The following is an 18,385-nucleotide window of genomic DNA, read 5'->3' as shown; positions in this document are numbered from 1 at the left end:
CACCTGCTACATGACCTCCAGGTCCCCCCACACTTTGGGGAGCAATGCCACCCCACTTCAGATGTCTAGTCAGAGCGTAACATGACGAGCAGAGGTTTTGACCAGGGTGATCTGTGCAGGCCCTGAGAACTTCATGGGACGAGGGCAGCAGGGGTGGGGGACACAGCAATGACCAAGGTAGGACCAGGGAGTGGGTTAAAAGCCACAGCCAGGAAACTCCTGTCTCCAGACCCCAGCCTCACAAGCAGAGCCTTTCTGCTGAGTGCTAAGGCAGTTTCATTTCCTGCTTATTTTCCCCTGGGAGCAGCTGATAAAGAAATCCCAAGCCTGGTTGGCAACAGCAAAACCAGGAAGTTGTGCAGCTCACAGAGGGGCCCCCCTTGGATCCCTGCTACCTGACCCACACACAACCAGCCAAGGGCTCACCTGAGATGAATCCCATCCTCTTGCCCCCGTGACTGGTGCAGCCATGGCTCTGCTACCAGGTTCAGCCTGTGAGTCAGGAGGTCAGGTTTGTTGGACTCTGGGGAAAGATGCTTCCTCTTTCTTAAGAACCAACTATTGTCTTCCTCTGGGTGGCGTGGCAGCAGACGAGAAGGTAGCCTGGGTCCAGGCAGGTGGAAGGGGCCAAGGTGCAGACCTCACTCTTCTCATCCTTGCCCCCACAAGGCTCTGCAGGGGCAGCCCTTTTCCACTCTATGGCCCGGGTACCAGTCAGGAAAAGGTGTGGTGTCAGGAGGGGGACTCCAGTCTGAGTGTCTGTTCCACAGGGAGCTCTGTGCTTATTCCTGCACACCCTTCATCCATCTATCCATCCACCTGTCCACCCACTCACTCATCCATCCATCCATTCATCCATCCATCCCTCCATCCACCCAACTGTCCGTCCATCCTTCTATCCATCCATCTGTCCATTCATCCACCTGTCCTTCCATCCACCTGTCCACTTACTCATTCATGCATTTGTCCATGCATCCGTCCATCCATCTGTTCATCCATCCATCTGTCCCTCCATCCACCTCTCCACCCACCCACTCATCCATCCATCCAAACTGCTCTTTTGAGGTATAATTGACATACAATGAACTCACATATTTAAACTCACACTTTGATGAGCTTTGACATACGAATCTCCCATGAGATCGTCTGTACAATCCATAAAAACGAACACATCTACCCCCCAAAGGTTCCTCATGCCCCTTTGCGTTCCCTCCTTCCCACCCCTCGTTCCATGGACATACACAGGCCCCATATTTGCTATGGTTCCATGCTATAACTAGGCCATATTTTCCCCTTCCTCTATTGACAAGAACAGGGTTCCCATTTTTCACTTTTCATGAACATAACCAACAAGTGTACCCTTATTCCATGGAAATAGTCAGGCTCCCTATTTTCCTCTTACCCCTTGGCTGTAACCAGGCAGCATATTTTCCTATTATTCCATGGAAATAAATACGTCCTGTATTTTCCCCTTGTTCTGTGGACATGATTGGGCCAGATACGGAGCCAGGGCCTCTAGCGCCCTGTTAGTTATTTCATGGACATAACCAAGTTCCCTATTGTGGGATAATAGAAAATATACATACTGGTGTCTGCCCCTGGTTCCTGGCACAGGGCTCCTTGAACCCCGTCACTTCCTGGGTGACGGGGGTGTCTTCTGTTCTAATGCCATGACTCTGGGTGGCTTCTGGATGGAAGCCGGTCACCAGAAAGATCGGGCCATGACTGGAAGGTTGGGATTTTTAGCCCTACCTCTGCTTTCTTTTGAGAAGGGAGAAGGGCTGAGGAGTTCGATCATGCCTACATGATGAAGCTGCCATGAAATCCTGAAAGTATGGGATACAGAGACTATCGGGGTTGGTGCACACAGGGAGGTGCTGGGAGAGTGGCGCCTGGGCGGGGTGTGGAAGCTCCGTGCCCCTCTGCACACACCTGCCCCACGTGTCTCTTGCATCTGGATGGTGTCTGTATCCTTTAACATATCCTTTTATAATAAACTGGTAAACCTACGTAAATGATTCCCTGAGCTCTGTAAGCCTCACTAGCAAATTAATCGAACCCGAGGAGGGGGTCATGGTGACCTCCGATCTCCAGCCGGTCGGTCAGAAGCACAGGTGACGACCTGGACTTGCGGTTGTCCTAGAAGTGTGGGGCGGGAGGCATCTTGCAGGCCTGAACCCTTACCCTGTGGGGTCTGATGCCGTCTCCAGGTAGATGGTGTCGGAATGGAGTTGAATTGTAGGACATCCAGCCAGTGTCACAGGGAGTTGCTTATTGTGGGGAAAACACCCACCTATTTGGGAACCAGAAGTGTCAGAAGGTGTGTTTAGTGGGAGTAATAAAGGAGGCTCATGGGAAACAAAGACATAGTCGGGGAGAAATGGGTTTTTCCTACACAGGTGGAAAGCTGAGTTTTTCCTTTATACCGTTTTCCCCCTTTCCCGTAGAAACATCCAGAGACCCTCCTTTTCCTAATCCCATGGGTATGCCCAGGTTCCCTGTTTGCCCTGTTAATGGATGTGATCAGGCCACTTCCTCTGACTTCATGCACTTGCCCAGGCCGTGGGTTCCCCTGTATTCCCCGGACATAGCCGTGTCTTCTCTTTTCTTCTCACTGCTGGACACCAAGGGCTCCACTGTCCCATGACTCCACGAAGCAATCAGGCCTCATACTCTCCCTTTCTATGGATTTTATCAGTCTCAATATTTTTCTCTTAATTTGTGGACAGAGGCCCCTATTCCCACCGTGTTTCATGGACATGACAGGCCCACGGTTTCCCCTTATTTTATGGACATTAAGTTGTTGCCTTCCCCCGCAGCGTGTTCCAGCTATTTCCCCTTATTCCATGATCTTAACCAAGCCCCTGTTTCCCCTTCTACTGTGGACATGACCAAGGCCCCAGTCTCCCCCTCAACTATGGAAACAATCCGTCCTCTGTATTTTCCCTCTGATTCATGGACGCGGCACTGCTGCCGGATTCATCTTTGCCCCATGGATGTCATCCAGCCGCTATTCTTCCCTTTCCACGGACGGGACCAGGATGCCATTTCCCCCTGAGTCCGTGATCATACCCTGCTGCATCCTTACTCCTGGGGAGAACCGTAGCCCTGCTTTTTCCTCATTCCACAGGCATGACCGGGACTCCTACTTTTCCCTTAGGTATAGAACTGATGGGGCGTCCTATTTCCTCCCATTCCCTCCTGTTTCCTCGGATGTGTTCATTCCCCTTCTCCCTTTCCTGGGACGTGACCAGGGCCCCTGTCCTCCCCTTGTTCCATGGATATAATCAGCCTCCGATTTTCCCCTAGTCATAGTGTGATAGGCTAAATAACGTCCCTCCACAAGATATTCACATCCTAACCCCAGGAACCTGTGAACATAATCTTAAATGGTAAAGAAGGACTTTGCAGAAGTGATGAAGTTCCAGATCTTGAGGTGGGCAGACATCCTGGATTCTCCAGTCAGGCTCTGAGTGTCTCCCCTCTATCCTCATTAGGAGGGAGGCAGACAGGAGCAGGGAGGCCACATGACCACAGGGGCAGAGATTGGCGTGATGAGGCCATGAGCCAAGGATGCTGGCAGCCCCCAGAAGCTGGAGGAGCCAGGGAACAGGTTCTCCCCTGGAGCCTCTGGGGGAGGACAGGCCCCGCCGGCACCTTGATTCTGGTCCAGTGAAAATAACTTCAGACTTCTGGCCTCCAGAACTGCAAGAGAATATACTTCTATAGTTTTGTTGTTGTTGTTGTTTCTATTTTTTATTTTTTTTGCGGTACGCGGGCCTCTAACCGCCGCGGCCTCTCCCATTGCGGAGCACAGGCTCCAGATGCGCAGGCCCAGCGGCCATGGCTCATGGGCCCAGCCGTTCTGCGGCACGTGGGATCCTCCCGGACCGGGGCACGAACCCGCATCCCCTGCATCGGCAGGCGGACCCCCAACCACTGCGCCACCAGGGAAGCCCAGTAATTTTAAGGCATCAAGTTGGTGGCGCTGTGTTATAGTAGGCACAGAAACGAATACACATGACCCTGTGCTCTCAATTTTCTTCTTATACCATGGGCGCTTCAGTGGGTAGAAGTGTGTTACCCCCCAAATATATGGCCATGTCCTGACCCCTAGTACCTGTGAACGGGAACTGACTTGGATACAGAGTCTTTACAGATCTAACGAAGTGAAGGATGTTAAGATGAGATTATATAAGACTGATGTTCTTTTTTTTAATATATATAAAATTTATTTATTTATTTATGGCTGTGTTGGGTCTTCGTTGCTGCGTGGGCTCTCTCTAGTTGTGGCGAGCGGGGGCTACTCTTCGTTGCGGTGCATGAGCTTCTCATTGCAGTGGCTTCTCTCATTGCAGAGCACAGGTTCCAGGCGCGTGGACTTCAGTAGTTGTGGCAGGCAGGCTCAGTCGTTGTGGCTCACGGGCTCTAGAGCGCGGGCTCCATAGTTGTGGTACGCAGGCTTGGTTGCTCCGTGGCAGGTGGGATCTTCCCGGACCAGGGCTCGAACCTGTGTCCCCTGCATTGGCAGGCGGATTCTTAACCACTGTGCCACCAGGGAAGTCCCAAGACTGATGTTCTTATAGGAGAAAGACGAGACATATTTGAGACCAAGGGAGGCAGGGGAAGCCATGTGAAGAGGGAGGCACGGATTGGAGTGACACTGCCACGAGCCCAAGAACTCCGGGAGTGACACGACAAGGCTTCTTTTAGTTTTATTCTACAGACATAGCCAGGGTCTATATTTTCCTCTCATTCCATGGAAATCACCAGAGTCCCATTTTCTCTTATTATGCTATTAATCTACAGACTTTATCCACATTTCATCAATTGTCCCACTAATGTTCTTTTTCTGGAGCAGAACCCAATTCAGGATCCCACCTTAATGAGTGTCTTAAAAATAGGGAGCTCTTACAGACTTCTGGGTGCAGGTGATGGGGTTCAGGACATGCTACCCCCAAATATGGCACCTTGGCTTATGGACTGTCTTAAGCTGGAGGAGTCTGAAAAAGTGGCAGAAGCAGGAAGGTCACTCTGACCTCCCACTGGCCCCTCCTCCCTGAAGCAGGAGATAAATGTCCCAAGTGGAAGGTCCCCTCTCTGCACATGAAGATGGAGGATGTCCTGGTAACCAGAGACGGGAAGGCAGGGCCAAGGAGGCTGCTTAACCTAACTTGTTACCCCTTCACCACTGGGCACCCCGAGCCCAACCCCTTTGTCTTGGCAACTCCACAGATTTATTGTGTCCCTATCTACAAAGTATGAAAGCTCCCTGTTCTGGTCACTTCTCTGGGTCTGCATTCTCTTGTGAAGTCTCCCACGTACATGTCAAAGCCAGTAAAGTTTGTACACTTGTCTCCTGTTCATCTGCCTTCTGTCAGTTTAAGTCTTAGGCTCAGCCAGAGACCCAAAGAGGGGAGAGGACATTTCCCTTCCCTATATGGGCAACACCTAACCTTCAGGGATCTGCAGGATTAATCTCTGAATGAGGCCCACAGCTCATTCCTCCCTCACAGAGAGGCTGGGGTTACCTCACAAAGCTCCACTGGGGTCACACCAAGATGGTAAGAGCTAGTGCTGGGGTGCAGGCATGGTGGGATCCAGCAGGCTGAACTCTGTGGCGAGTGGGTGGCAGAGATCCAGTGTCTGGAGGAAGTACGGAATAGTGGATGGCCGGGCTGGACGGCTGGAACCCACTGTAGATAATGTGGAATGTATCCTGTTCAGTGTCCCTGATTCCTTGCATCCCAGTTCAAACATTACCTTCTCCATGGCCTTGCCCGAGTCCCACAAATGGGCCTTCTCTGTCTGATACACCAGCTCTTCTTACCTGTGGGGTCTGTTCTGGGGGCTTTTGTCCTCACTGGGTGTGAAGGTAAGAGAGGGTCTTGCCAGCCTTGGTGGGTGTTTAGAAAGCACACTTGCCTCAATCACTGAAGAACCCAAGGGGCAAGAAAGGTGAACGAGCTGACGGCAGGTTGGGCAGCTGCGCGGGAAGACTTCCCCGGCGGGTCCTCCGGTCAAGTCATGGGCAGGACCTGAAGGAAGGGGTTGGGGCCTCAGTCCCTGTTTTATGGCAGGCGGGCATCTCCTGGGGAAGCCTGCGTGGCGACGGCTGCGGGGAGAGAGGGTGAGTGGACGAGGCTGGCACCTTTCTACCTGGAAGGCCCGGTGGAGAGGAGGCTTCTCAGGCCACAGAGATGGGAGCTGGACCCTGGGGGAACCCTCTGCTGCTGCTGGCGGCCCTGGCCCTGGTGGCCAGGCTGGGTCAATTGCAACAGTGGAGCGGCTTCCAGGAGTCCACGAGCCCAAAGAACGTGAACTCCACCGTCGCCTTCTTCATGGAGACGTACAACAACAACAGCGATGACTCCTACCTGTTCCGCGTGGACCAACTTCTCTGAAGCCAGGTGCAGGTGAGAGCGGGTGAGCAGGGCCTCGTGGGCACAGGTGTGCCTCCCAGAGAGGACCAGGGGGCGCCTTCCTGGGAGCAGGGTCGTTCAGACCCAGAGCCGCCTGAGCACCGAGGTTACTCTCATTTGAACGGAAATGTCCCCGAGCTCCTCAGCTGCTCTTCCGAGGGAAGAATCGCTTTCATTGAGAAATTTGCCAGAAGGACAGCAAAGGAGGATGGTCTCGTCTCCTTTATTATTCCTCTCGTTTGGCAAAACTTAAGTGTTCTCTGTATGTTCCCCTCAGCAATAGTTTTTCCATGTCCAGGGTTGTAAACTCTGAGTCTCGATGTTCTAGCCGTGTCCTTCAGGAAGCTGGAATGACACAGAGGACCTCTAGCAGGGTCCTATAGGAACCTGGAGGTACACATCATCTCTCATTTTGTTTTACATATAAAGTTTCTCTGAAATACATCAATTGAAGGATAACAGAGGAAAGAAAAGTTGTTGAAAAAACACTTTTGTTGGTCCAACCTGCCCTCAAGGTTAGATAGTAAACTATATGAGTTAGGAAAGAGGCAATAATGCATCTTTGTTCAATTAACTGGATTTGGAAAAAAAACTGACTAGGAGAAAAGGGTTCTGGCCAGAGAGAGGGACGACAGGAACACAGAACCCAGCCACAGTGGGGCAGGGTAGGCGGGCAGTGCTAGTGCGACACTAAGGGGTCTCACAGGGCGTGGACAGCAGCCTGTCTGCCTGAGTCACACACTCTTGCTGCAAGACGGCGGCTCGCGGCGCCAAGGACATTGAGGTGACATGGCCACAAGGTGGCGGCCATCCACCAAATTCTGCCCAAGTTGGCATTTTCTCCCCCATCAGTCTTTGGGGTGAAGCTGGAACCCAAGGAGGCCAGTCATGTGGAGTTGGTCCGTTGTCACTAACAGTTAACAGATATCATTGTTTATAAGCAAACTTTTGATGTCATACAGCTGGATTAGTGGACAGAGCGAGTGCACCCCTGGGTAGCTGGGTGACGATCGCCTGCTGCCACGTGATTGTGTCCATCTGTACCTCACAGGGGGCAGGGAGGGGATGCGGTGGCCGTCTCTGCTGGGCTCCTGGTCCCCCTTCTGGGTTTGACACGCAGTTCCTCCTGATCGTGGAGTCTTGGTCAAGCACCACCCATACTCTCCAGGCCTCAGTTTCCTGACCTGCAAAGTGGGCAGAATAAGAGTGAAGCGGCACCTGTGAGAACATTTGTATCATCACGATTATTCCTATTATTATTTAACTAACGAGCCTAATAATGAATAAGAAAACACTGTGCACTCTGAAATGTTAGTTAACTTTGCCACCAGTGTTTTAATTTCTTCACGCATGCGGGGTGTGCTGAGGGTCAGTGTGAAACCTCTGGGCACCAGCCCTGCAAGCTGGATACAGCCGCCCTTCGATGGAGAGCCAGAAGCCCTGCATCCTGAGGTCCTTCCAGTGGCTGCTGGGACCAGGGCGGTGGTCCTGCCCCAGGCCCCTTCCCCTGCTGCTCTGCCCTGAGGTTTTCTGGGGGGCTGTCCTCCCGGGGGCCACCCCAGAGAGTGCCCAGCCTTCTCACTGGTGTGACCACTGACTTCGGGACAAGGCAGCGGGGAGGGAGGAAGAGGACAGAGGCAGAGCCCAGGGAACTGATGAGGCTCCATCCATGCATTTTGAGGACCCTTCTGCAGACTAGGGGGTACGATGGGGCTGCAGCCAAGCTGCCTCCCTGGTCCCGAGGATGCGAGGGAGACAGGTGAGAAGCCACCTGTGGCTGCAGCAGTGGAGCCGGTGCAGAGCAGGGACCGGGCTGCACACATGTTGGGCGCTGACCGGGGACCACTGGGCATCCTCCAGCCAGGAGGGGAGGAGGGAATGGGGACAGAGGCTCCTGGGACTTCACTCTCCAACCCAGCTCCTCCTGGGGAGCATCAGCAATGCTTGGAGTCAAAACTAACAGCCCTTTGGGACTTCCCTGGTGGTCGGTAGGTAAGACTCTGCGCTCCCAATGCAGGGGTCCCAGGTTCGATCCCTGGTCAGGGAACTAGATCCCGCGTGCATACTGCAACTGAGTCCACATGACACAACTAAAGATCCCATGTGCCACAACTAAGACCTGGTGCAGCCAAAATAAATATTTCAAAAACAAACAAACAAATCTAATAGCCTTTGCTTCTTGGTAGCGGACGACAGGCATGGAGTACCTAGTCACCGTGAAAATTAGCCGGACCAAGTGCAAGAGGAACAGCACGAACAACTCCTGGTGCCCCATTCAGAGCAAGAGGAAGCTGCAGAAGGTGTGTGCGGCAGCTGTCTGAGAAGGCGCTCCGGTCAAGGGGGGAATAAACGTTTTACAAGGAAACATGAACAGGATGTCGGAAGCTCTGGCAGCTGTGTGGCTGGGACAGCGCGAGGACGCAGCCCCAGGGCTGCCTGATGCCGGTGGTGGTGCCTGGGGCCGGGAGAGGGGGAAGGGAAGCCCTCTGACTGGGTGTCTCCCCACCCTGCACTGGTACAGCCCTGGCAGCAGGCCTCACGGCTGCTGGATGCCTCACCCACCTGGCACACTCCCCGGCCCTCAGATGGAAGCAGCTTTACCTTCCTCGGGGACCTTGCTGTGTCTGGGCTGCACCGCTGGGTCCATGTGGGTTGTCCAGTCACCTCCTTGCCTTCCAACCTATGTCCTCCTTCTGGTCCCTCCTGGCAGCACCTCCTGCAAGCTGGCAGGTGCAGGAGGACTGGGCGGGGGGGCCCAGGGTGACATTCCTGTGCCGGCTTGGCTGACACTCTCACCCCCAGCAGGTGCCGGTGAGTAGATCTGGCCTTGCCCACGCGTCAGCCCGGGTCCAGACTCCCCAGGCAGGGGCTGGTGGTGGGGGCAGGAATTTTTGTTGCCTTCAAAAAAAATATTTCCCTGAAAGCTGATTGTCCGTTTTCTTTCTCCGTCCACAGAGTTTCATTTGTGATTTTCTGGTATATACTGTGCCCTGGATGAACCATTACCAGCTGTGGAACAACTCCTGTCTGGATGCCTAGGTGCATATGTGCAAAGGTCCTTGAAGAAACGTTGGACGGTCATGCTGTGTGCTTTGCACTGTAGAATCTGAAAGGTCCTTGAATCCCTCATCAGGATCTCGGTACACGCTCACACGTGCATGCACACTCACAGCCACCCAAACCTCACACGTGTGCACTCACACACTCATGCCCATAGTCAATGGTCTTTAGGCGGCCAATGTGGTTGGAGCAGAAGGTTGTTAGTCCTTTGGGGGAAGCTCATCACTTAGTTTCTACCTCCAGCCCACATCTCTGAGGCTTTTCACGAGTCAGGTACATCTTGACCCTGGCCTGAGCTTGGAGAGCCCAGTTTCTGTCCCACGCACGTACAACTCTGTGACTGACACCTGTCTTTGTGAGTGTGTCAGGGGTCCCCACGCCCACCCTCTGGCTCAGGAATTCACTAGGAGGATTCCCAGGACCTGGCAGGTGTACAGTCGTACTCAGGGCTGTGAATTTTACAGTGAAGGATACAGGACAAAATTAGCCAAGGGAAGAGGCTCGTGGGGAGAAGTCCCTGAAACCAGGGTCCCCTCCGGGGGCAGCCACACAGGACATGCCTCATTCCTCCAGGAATTAGATAATGTGTGTGCCGGGGAAACTCCCCAGGGACTCAGTGCCCCAGGATTTCACTGGAGCTGCTCACACAGGCAGCCTCTGCCCAGCATGTACCGAAATTTCAGATTTCTGGAAAGAAAGCAGGTGCTCAGCATAAATCCCATTGTTTGTATAAACACTGTAGACCTAGGGAGGCCCTCTTATCACTTAGGGCAAGTTTTATATCGGGAATGGTTTACCGTCCTAGTTCCCAGACTCCAGCCAAGGCCGCCTTTGCAAGCAGGCCTTTCCAAGGACCCTGTGTCTTGGGCTGGCCGTGGGATGGTCTTCCTGACAGAGTTCTCGAGCCGCTCACGGGCTCACTGCTGGTGGAGTGAGGCCCACGGTGTCTTCCGTCATGTGACTCACAGTCAAGCAGAGAAGGTGTGGCCTGGACCACACCCAGGGAGTGGCTGTGGGCTGAGATGCGCCCCCAGACCAGCTGGTCTCCTCCCCAGGGAGCAGTCCCACCATCAGTCACACTGGCAACTGGAGAGAGTGTTTCCTGAGGGGGAAGACCAGAAACTCACATTTGCCAGAGGGGCCTGAGGCAGAGCGGAGGATGGAGGTGAAGGGTTAAAGGTGGTAAAACTCTTGTGCAAAAACGAGGGAAGCTGGAAGCATCTGGTTTTGCAAATCTGACGTCACTGGGGGCTGCCCGGGGGCCTGGTGCTGCCTGCTGCCCTCACTACCTCACTTGACAACCCTATAAAGGGGCAGCTTATCTCCACGTCACAGGCCAGGAGCCTCCAAAGGAAACTGTCCAGATCCTAACATCCCAGCCGAGGCTGGCCTGTTGGCTGAACTTCTAGAAATGGAATGTAAAGGAAGGTAAACTTTCTCTCAAACTGGTAGAATACTGACACCAGTAGACCAAATTATATATACATAACGTAATATCTAGGCAACCACTAAAAAGGCTATGCAGAGATACACTCAAAAACAGTATAGATCCGTGCAAGGGGAATTCTTAAAAAAGTGTTCAAGAAACTCACAGGAAGAATAAAGAAAACACAAATAAAAAGCAGAGGGCTTCCCTGGTGGCGCAGTGGTTGAGAGTCCACCTGCCGATGCAGGGGACATGGGTTCATGCCCCGGTCTGGGAAGATCCCACATGCCGCTGAGCGGCTGGGCCTGTGAGCCGTGGCCGCTGAGCCTGTTCGTCCAGAGCCTGTGCTCTACGGCGGGAGAGGCCGCAACAGTGAGAGGCCCGCGCACCACACACACACACAAAAAAAGCAGAGAGAACAGAGAACAAATAGTAAAATAGACGTAAGCCCTGACATGTTAATAATGTCATGCATGGTATGTACAAACCATATGTAAATTGTCTAAACAAGCCAATTAAAAGACAGATAGTGATAGAGTGGATTAAAAAAGTGACCCAACTGTGTGCTGTCTACAAGAAACTTACTTTAGATATAACAATACAGGTAGGTTGGAAGTAAAAAAGTGAAGGTTATATTATGCGAACATTAATTGAAAGCAGGAGAGCCTATATTAATATCAGATGAAGTTGACCTCAGGGCAAAGACTATCACCAGGGATAGAGGCGAACATTACAATACATCTACTCTGGAAAAGTTTGACAGTTTCTTTAAAAAAAAAATCCTAAAATATACTTTAGCGTACAAGTCAGCAATTGCATTCCTGGGCATTTAACCCAGAGAAACGAAAACTTAGGTCCACGCGTGAACCTTCCAGGCTTGTACGTAGAAGCTTCATTTGTAATAGCCCCAAACTTGAAAACAACTAACACACCTACAATGGGTAAATAGTTAACTGTGGTACTAAGGATGCCATGGAATGCCACTAAGCAATTAAAAGGCACACACTACTCATGCATGAAACAACTTGGATAGATCCCAAGGGCATTGTGACCAGTCTCCAAAGGGCACACACCGTATGATTCTATTTACACAACATGTTTGAATTGCCACAGTAATAAAGATGGAGAAGTAAGTGGTTGCTGGGAGTTTGAGATGGTGAAGGAAAGGTGTGACTACAGAGGGGTTAGTGCAGAATGTCTTCGTGGTGGTGGACACACAAATCAACACATATGACAAAATGACACACATACACACTGTACGGCGTCCGTTTCCTGCTTGTGATATTTTTCTGTAATTACAAAAGATGTAACCATGGCGGGAAGCTAGATGAAGGGTACAAGAGCCCGCTCTGTACGCTTTGTAACTTCCTGTGAATCTGCATTTCAAAATAAAAAAAAAGTTTCAAAAACCCACTGGGCTGAGAAATCCAAAATCAATGAGCACAAATGTCCTACCTTTCCTTTATTCTCCCCTCCCACCCTCACCTCCAGACATGGCAACCAAAGTGCCGGAAGAGAGCTGCATGGCTGGTTAATATTAAATTATACTGCTGGTGCCCGTATTCTTACGAATCCCTGTCTGTTTGAATATCTGCTTTGTGTTAGGCATTGTGTTAAGCAACTTACAAGCATTATCATCATTAATCTTTGCAACTCTTCCAAGAAATAGGTACTGTCATTCTCGTTTAAAGATGAAGAAATTGTAGGTTAGCATTTTCCCAGACAGTTGGCAGAGGGAACTCTCACCTGGGTCCCACCTGAAATGGGGTCCTGAGGACTCCGGAACTTTCATAGGGAGAGTAGAAGTTGAAAAACATTGTTCTTTCAAAGCTCCAGCCTTCTCCAGCTGGTGGGGACGTGGGTGGCCGCTGTCAGCTCACGATTCACCTGTCCCTTTGGTGTTCTGCCCGTGTCCTCTCACATCTCATCCTTCTGTGCACACCAGCTCCAGATTCCAGCACCTGTGCCCTGTCACCTCTGGCTGTTTGCTCTGCCCTCGAGCCACCCCAGGCCAGAGGTTCCAGGGAATTAATGCCCCACAGGAGCTGTCCTGCAGCCAGTAACTGGGGATAAATGTCCCAGCTCCCTCTCTCTGCCGGTCGATGGATGCTGTGTGTGCCGGTGTGTTTTCCACAGAGACCCTGGGATTCCCCTGCGATATTAAACCCCAAGGCTTTTGCCCGAACTCTTGCGGATGGGCTCGTCCTTTCCCTACTTGATGTGAACGAGGGCAGATGTGACCCAGTGAACTGCTAGCACCGTCTTGAGACCACATGGAGGAAGTCGAGGGGAGAGCTGAGCCTGATGACATTATTTGAAACACTGAATCAAGCTGGTGGGTGAAGGATGCTTATTCCTCACTGCTAATGTGACATCCATGAAAAGGACACCACTTTAATGCAGCATTCCTGGTTTCACTCTGCCCTCGATCATTCCCCTCCTGCAGGAATTCATCAGATGGGTCTGTTTGGGAAGAATAAACGGGGCGTTATACCCACGTCCTCCTCCTCTCACAGGTGCCCACGTTTTCTGTGCCAATTCTGGGAGAGGAATCTCTCTGGGAAGAGACCTGCTCTGGTCCAATGTTGCTGATGCTGGAGGTGTGAGTCTAATTCTGGAGTCTGGTATCAGAAAGTGCACGTGCCTGCAAAAATAAGGCACATCTCCCAACCTAGTTCTTACCAGCAACAAAGGCCCTCCTATTTTCAATTACTTGCATTATTTCTCCTTGTTTCCCCTTGCTTCACACTTTAGGCAAGGAAGATTCACTGGGTCCCTCAGAGATGTCATCACAGGCATTCTTGCCAATATCTCTTAGCTGTTCATTTAAGTAATTAGAGCATCCTCCCTCGTTCTCCTTCTCCCTTTTCTCATCTCCTTATTTTAAAATCTAAAGAATCCTACTTGATATAAGGATGAGGCTGAAGGTCTGCTATCCTGCAGGTAGAGGCTATAAGACCAAAAATTATACATGTCACCTCATCTGGACCCCCAAACTGCCCTAGCCCAGAAGACCTTCAGATCATATTATTATGAGTTGAAGAATTTTGGGGAAAAAAGGAGTGGAAACATAAACATTCAAAGCATTAAGAGCATAGGCTGACCAACATTTATTTTCTATGTTGAGAACTCGTGTTTAATGCAGGGTTCTTTTTCACACAGTGACTCCGTGTGGGCTGCACTCTGGGACACCTAGCCATCCGTGCAGTTTCGGGCCAGAACTTTATACTTTTCAAACCAGGGAATAACAAATACTGAGAAGAAGCAATCGATTTTCTGAAAAAGACAAGAAAACAAAATATAAAAAAGATCAAGATGGAAAGAGGAAGGTGTAAGACAAGCAGATGGGGAAAATGACCCTGCCTCACCTGCCTCCAGTCCACAGGCGGGCCCATCTTTATTTTGATTTCAATGACTTGAGAGTGTTACTGCTGAAACCACCCCACAAAACGTCCTTCTGCTTGTGGTTAGAATTGGAGACTGGAAATCAAGTGTCCACCCGCCCACATCACCATGGTAACGACTGATGTTTCCTCTTCTTTTCTGCTCATGTGCTGTTCATACAGTGAACACACTTACCCTCACTTGGCTCCCTTTCTCTTTCCCTCCACCCACTCTCCCACCTCATCCCTCCTGCTTCCTTTCGCCTTCCTTCCACCCAACCCATCCCCTCTCCTTCCCTCCTGCTGTCCTTCCTTCCTTCCTTCATCCATCCGTCCGCCCATCATCACATCCTCTCCTCTCCCTTCCCTGTTCTATCTCAAGATCCCCTTTCTTCTCCACCTCCCTCTTCTCCCACAAGGAAAGATCAATCAATGTATTTTGCATATTATTTTCATTTCGTAGTGCGATTTTGCTTTCCTGCTCTCCGCTGGGAAGCCAGGGTGGGGATGAGGTGATGTGGGAGGCATAAAAGTTGACATTTCTCCTAAAGTAGAATTCAGAATATTAACCCCACAACTTAATCTCTCACAGTGATGAGACTCTCTAAGTTTACCTTACTGTTATCGTCAACTAGTCTTTTCATAGATTTCATGATCTTCTCCAGGGAAGAAGAAAAACGTCTAACTTGCTAGATTTTGAAGACTTCTCCATGGAGGGGGAGGCCCGTGGATGGACATGTGTTTGTCTTGAGAAACCTAGGCCATTAGAACTAGGGTGACCATGGAATCTATGAACCAAACCGGGACATGTTGTAGACAACTGGGGATGCTGTTAACAGTGACACTAAGAAGCTGGGCACAATCAGGACTGTTGTAGGCAAGGTGGGTCATGTGATCACCGTCATGTTAGTTCCTTTGGGTAAAGAGCAGAGATTTGCAGGGCCTGTAGGACTTGGGACCTTCAAGGCCCCTGAGCACGTGGGCCCACCTGACGCGTGTGCGTGTGATGGTCCACCACTTGCAGTGATGACGGCCCAGCCGGCTTCCCCGATGTGACAACACTGGGTGGGGACAAAGCCACTGTTGGGAGGTGGGCCTGCATCGGGCCACTTGCCTGCAGGCTTGTCCCCTCTCTGACCCACCCCACAACCAGTTGAACTATTTCTGAACACATTTTCCCACCTCTTTCTCCACCTCTTTGCCTAAACACTGCTGGATGAAAGAAACAGAGGCTGCAGCCCAGCGACCGTGTCTTACGTCAGCCTGAGGTTCAGATATTCAGTGGGTGCACCAACAAGGTCCCCCGGCTGCTAAAATATTATCATAATCAGCTACTTCTCTCGGGCCCAGAGCGTCCCCCCACTCCCCCGCAGCTCAGCCACCTTGGCTTCTCCCTCTGGACCCCCCAACTGCTTCATCATTCTTCCAACGACAAAGGAGCAGAGCACTGAGAAATAAGCTCTTTCTGGGTGACGTGACCAGTACCTTGTAGAGCTCCCCTTCCTGGAAGGAGCAGTTGTTCTCCTCCATCTTGAGGCAGATGGTCCGCCGCATCTCCAGGTTTATGCGATACTCCATGTGGTCAGTCACCTGTCGGAGGTAAGGACAGGGGGATAAAGGACCTCCTCTCCTTTGTCTGTAGCTTCTGGGGCTGGGGACTCCTAGTGTGGCGCCCCAGGTCGAGGGCCTGCACTGGACAGACCCGTGGGCTCCCCCCACCCCCTGTCTGCCTCCCGTGCCCCTTTCTGCCATTTGAGCAGAATTCCCCAGAAGCCACTCCATGGGCAAAGTCACCCTTGGGTGACCCACGTGATGCTCACGGTTAGTAAAGGGCAGAGAGCAGCAGCCTAGACTCTGAGGGCCAGCCCGGCTCAGCTGTGGGTCCTGGCGCTGCCGCCCCACGTGGAAACAGCCCCCGACGTGCACACATGTGGTGCGCCTGGCACCCTGGAGACCCCTCACGCGGGGCCACAGGCGGCTCGGGCCCTCAGGCCGGGGTGTGTAGCCCTGGTCCTGGGTATCAGTTAAGCAGCTCCACTTCATCCACTCCAGGGGATTTCTGCTTCTCTTAAAACCTCCACTTTGGACTAAACGAGGCTGAGTTCACTTGCTTGGCCACCCCGAGCCTGCGGTGGCCTGGCGCGATGGGAGGGGGACACTAACCCTCTTCAGGACCTTGAGGACACGCACAATCCGGAAGTTGTACGGGTCCTCGCTCTTCTTGTTGAAGTCCTTGGTCACGAAGTCCAGGGTGGTCACCACGACAGGATCTGACGCGGGCACCTCGCTGACACTTAGGAAGGTTTTCCTCCTTGTTTGGTAGGTGAGGGCCACCAGGGCCCCCATGATGGCCAGCAGCAGCCTGGGGCCCTGCTGGGTTCTGGCCATCGTGGCTCACCCTGCCAAGGCTGCTCTGCACGGACGGATTTAAGGCAGCCGGGGGACGCCCATGCGTGTCCTCCCTCGTTATCCGTAGCCGAGGCTGCGGGGAGATCAGGGCAGACTCGTGTTCTCCTCACAGGCCTCCGCATCTCACAGGCACACACACACCGAACTCGCCTCTCTCTATGGGGGGCTGCTGTCTCAGCAGCACAGACCCTCCTGCTGCCCCAGCATCTCTGGGTGGGAGCCAGGCCGGGGGTTTCTGTCTGCTGAGCTTGGCCCAGCCAGGCCGTGGGAGGCCTGAGCGGCAGGCAGGAAGCGATAAGCACTTGGGGGCGCTGGATCCCAGGGCGGTGGAGCGAGACGGAGCCCTGAACACCTCGTCCTCCTGTCCCTGTGATCTTCCTCAGACTTTCCTCTGGTTGTCCCCTCCCCACTCCCCGGGCTGGCTGGGATGCAAGCTCGCCCACAAGCCCAAACCTTGGCATCTTCCTCCTGCTAATATTTCTTAACCCTGGGAGGTAACTGGGCCTCCCTGGAGAAGCTGATACTCCCCAGAAAACGGAGGGTGTGCCCCGTATGGGAAGCTTGTGGGTGTGGCCACAACGCGGCTCTGTGTTCATGTCCTGCTGTCCCTGTGGATGCATCAGCCATGCTATCCGTCCCTGCGACCCTCTGTGGCACTCGTACAACACACGCACCCTTGGTCCAGTACCAAGGGGCCAGGGTCTTCAGATGCCCAGAGCTTAGAAGGCACTTGGAGCTGCCCTTCTCCATTCTGGAGGCCTGCCTGGAGAGGGAGAGACGGTTTCTGTCATTCTCCTCTGCCCTCTGTCTGCCCTGCCTCCCGTCTCACCACCCACGGGTCCTGGACCTTCCTGGTCTGGATGAGGCAAGGAAGGGGAGGGACTGGGAAGCTTCAGCTGCGGGGCTCCCGCCCCGGCGGGATTCTGGAGCTGACTGCCAAGCAGGTCCCTTCCCTGTTCTCCCCCAGCCTCCATAGCAGTGACCTCTGCTCTCCTGGCACCTGGCTAGTGTCCTGTGACTGTGGTGACAAGTGACCACCAACAGTGGCTTAAGACGACACACACTTATTATCTCACAGTTCTGGAGATTGCAGGTCCTAAAATTACGGTGTGCACAGGGCTGCACTGCTTCCAGAGGTGTTAGGGAAGAACATTTTCTTTGCCTCTTCCAGCTTCCAGAGGCATTGCTCAGCCTGGGCCCCCTTCCTCCATCCTCCCAAACAAATATATGAACATTCCCTATAGGATGTAAGTAAGATATAGTCTCATAACACAATTTTCAAATGTCCCGGATACAATCCAAGATTATTCAGCATATGAAGAACCAAGAAAATTTCTCTCTGTTAAAGAATTCCTGGGCTTCCCTGGTGGCGCAGTGGTTGAGAGTCCCCCTGCCGATGCAGGGGACACGGGTTCGTGCCCCGGTCCGGGAGGAGCCCACATGCCGCGGAGCGGCTGGGCCCGTGAGCCATGGCCGCTGAGCCTGCGCGTCCGGAGCCTGTGCTCCGCAGCGGGAGAGGCCACAACAGTGAGAGGCCCGCGTACCGCAAAAAAAAAAAAAAAAAAAAAGAATTCTCTTAGCCCTTCTTTTATAGCAGGTCTGCTGGCAATGAAATACTTTAACCTTTCCTCATCTGGTAACATCTTTATACCACCATTATATTTTCCCTAAATATAGAATTCAGG

General features: G+C 52.4%; 2 protein-coding genes across 2 annotated transcripts; one reads left to right on the top strand and one right to left on the bottom strand.

The window, feature by feature from the left end:
- Window positions 1–6,200: 6,200 nt before the first annotated feature.
- On the top strand, window positions 6,201–9,461 carry CSTL1 (cystatin like 1). Its single transcript, XM_060125037.1, is given in 3 exon segments — window positions 6,201–6,416; window positions 8,609–8,722; window positions 9,378–9,461. Coding segments are annotated over 3 exon segments (414 nt in total).
- A 4,639-nt stretch (window positions 9,462–14,100) lies between these two features.
- On the bottom strand, window positions 14,101–16,679 carry CST11 (cystatin 11). Its single transcript, XM_060124893.1, has 3 exons — window positions 16,455–16,679; window positions 15,777–15,881; window positions 14,101–14,184 (listed from the first exon to the last, which is right to left on the bottom strand). The coding sequence occupies exons 1-3, from the start codon at window positions 16,677–16,679 to the stop codon at window positions 14,101–14,103; spliced, it is 414 nt and encodes a 137-aa protein (XP_059980876.1).
- Window positions 16,680–18,385: the final 1,706 nt, after the last annotated feature.

The sequence above is a fragment of the Lagenorhynchus albirostris genome, chromosome 15, assembly GCF_949774975.1.
Source record: "Lagenorhynchus albirostris chromosome 15, mLagAlb1.1, whole genome shotgun sequence".
Taxonomy (NCBI): domain Eukaryota; kingdom Metazoa; phylum Chordata; class Mammalia; order Artiodactyla; family Delphinidae; genus Lagenorhynchus; species Lagenorhynchus albirostris.
This window is presented reverse-complemented; position numbering and strand designations above follow the sequence as displayed.

Bases quoted from the DNA above. Each gene is read 5' to 3' on its own strand.
- CST11 (XM_060124893.1), bottom strand. From the start codon at position 16,679: ATGGCCAGAACCCAGCAGGGCCCCAGGCTGCTGCTGGCCATCATGGGG. The intron at 15,882-16,454 runs GTTAGTGTCCCC...TACCTCCGACAG, and splicing joins TCCTCAAGGTCCTGAAGAGG to GTGACTGACCACATGGAGTA. The intron at 14,185-15,776 runs GTACTGGTCACG...TGTCTTTTTCAG, and splicing joins AGGAAGGGGAGCTCTACAAG to AAAATCGATTGCTTCTTCTC.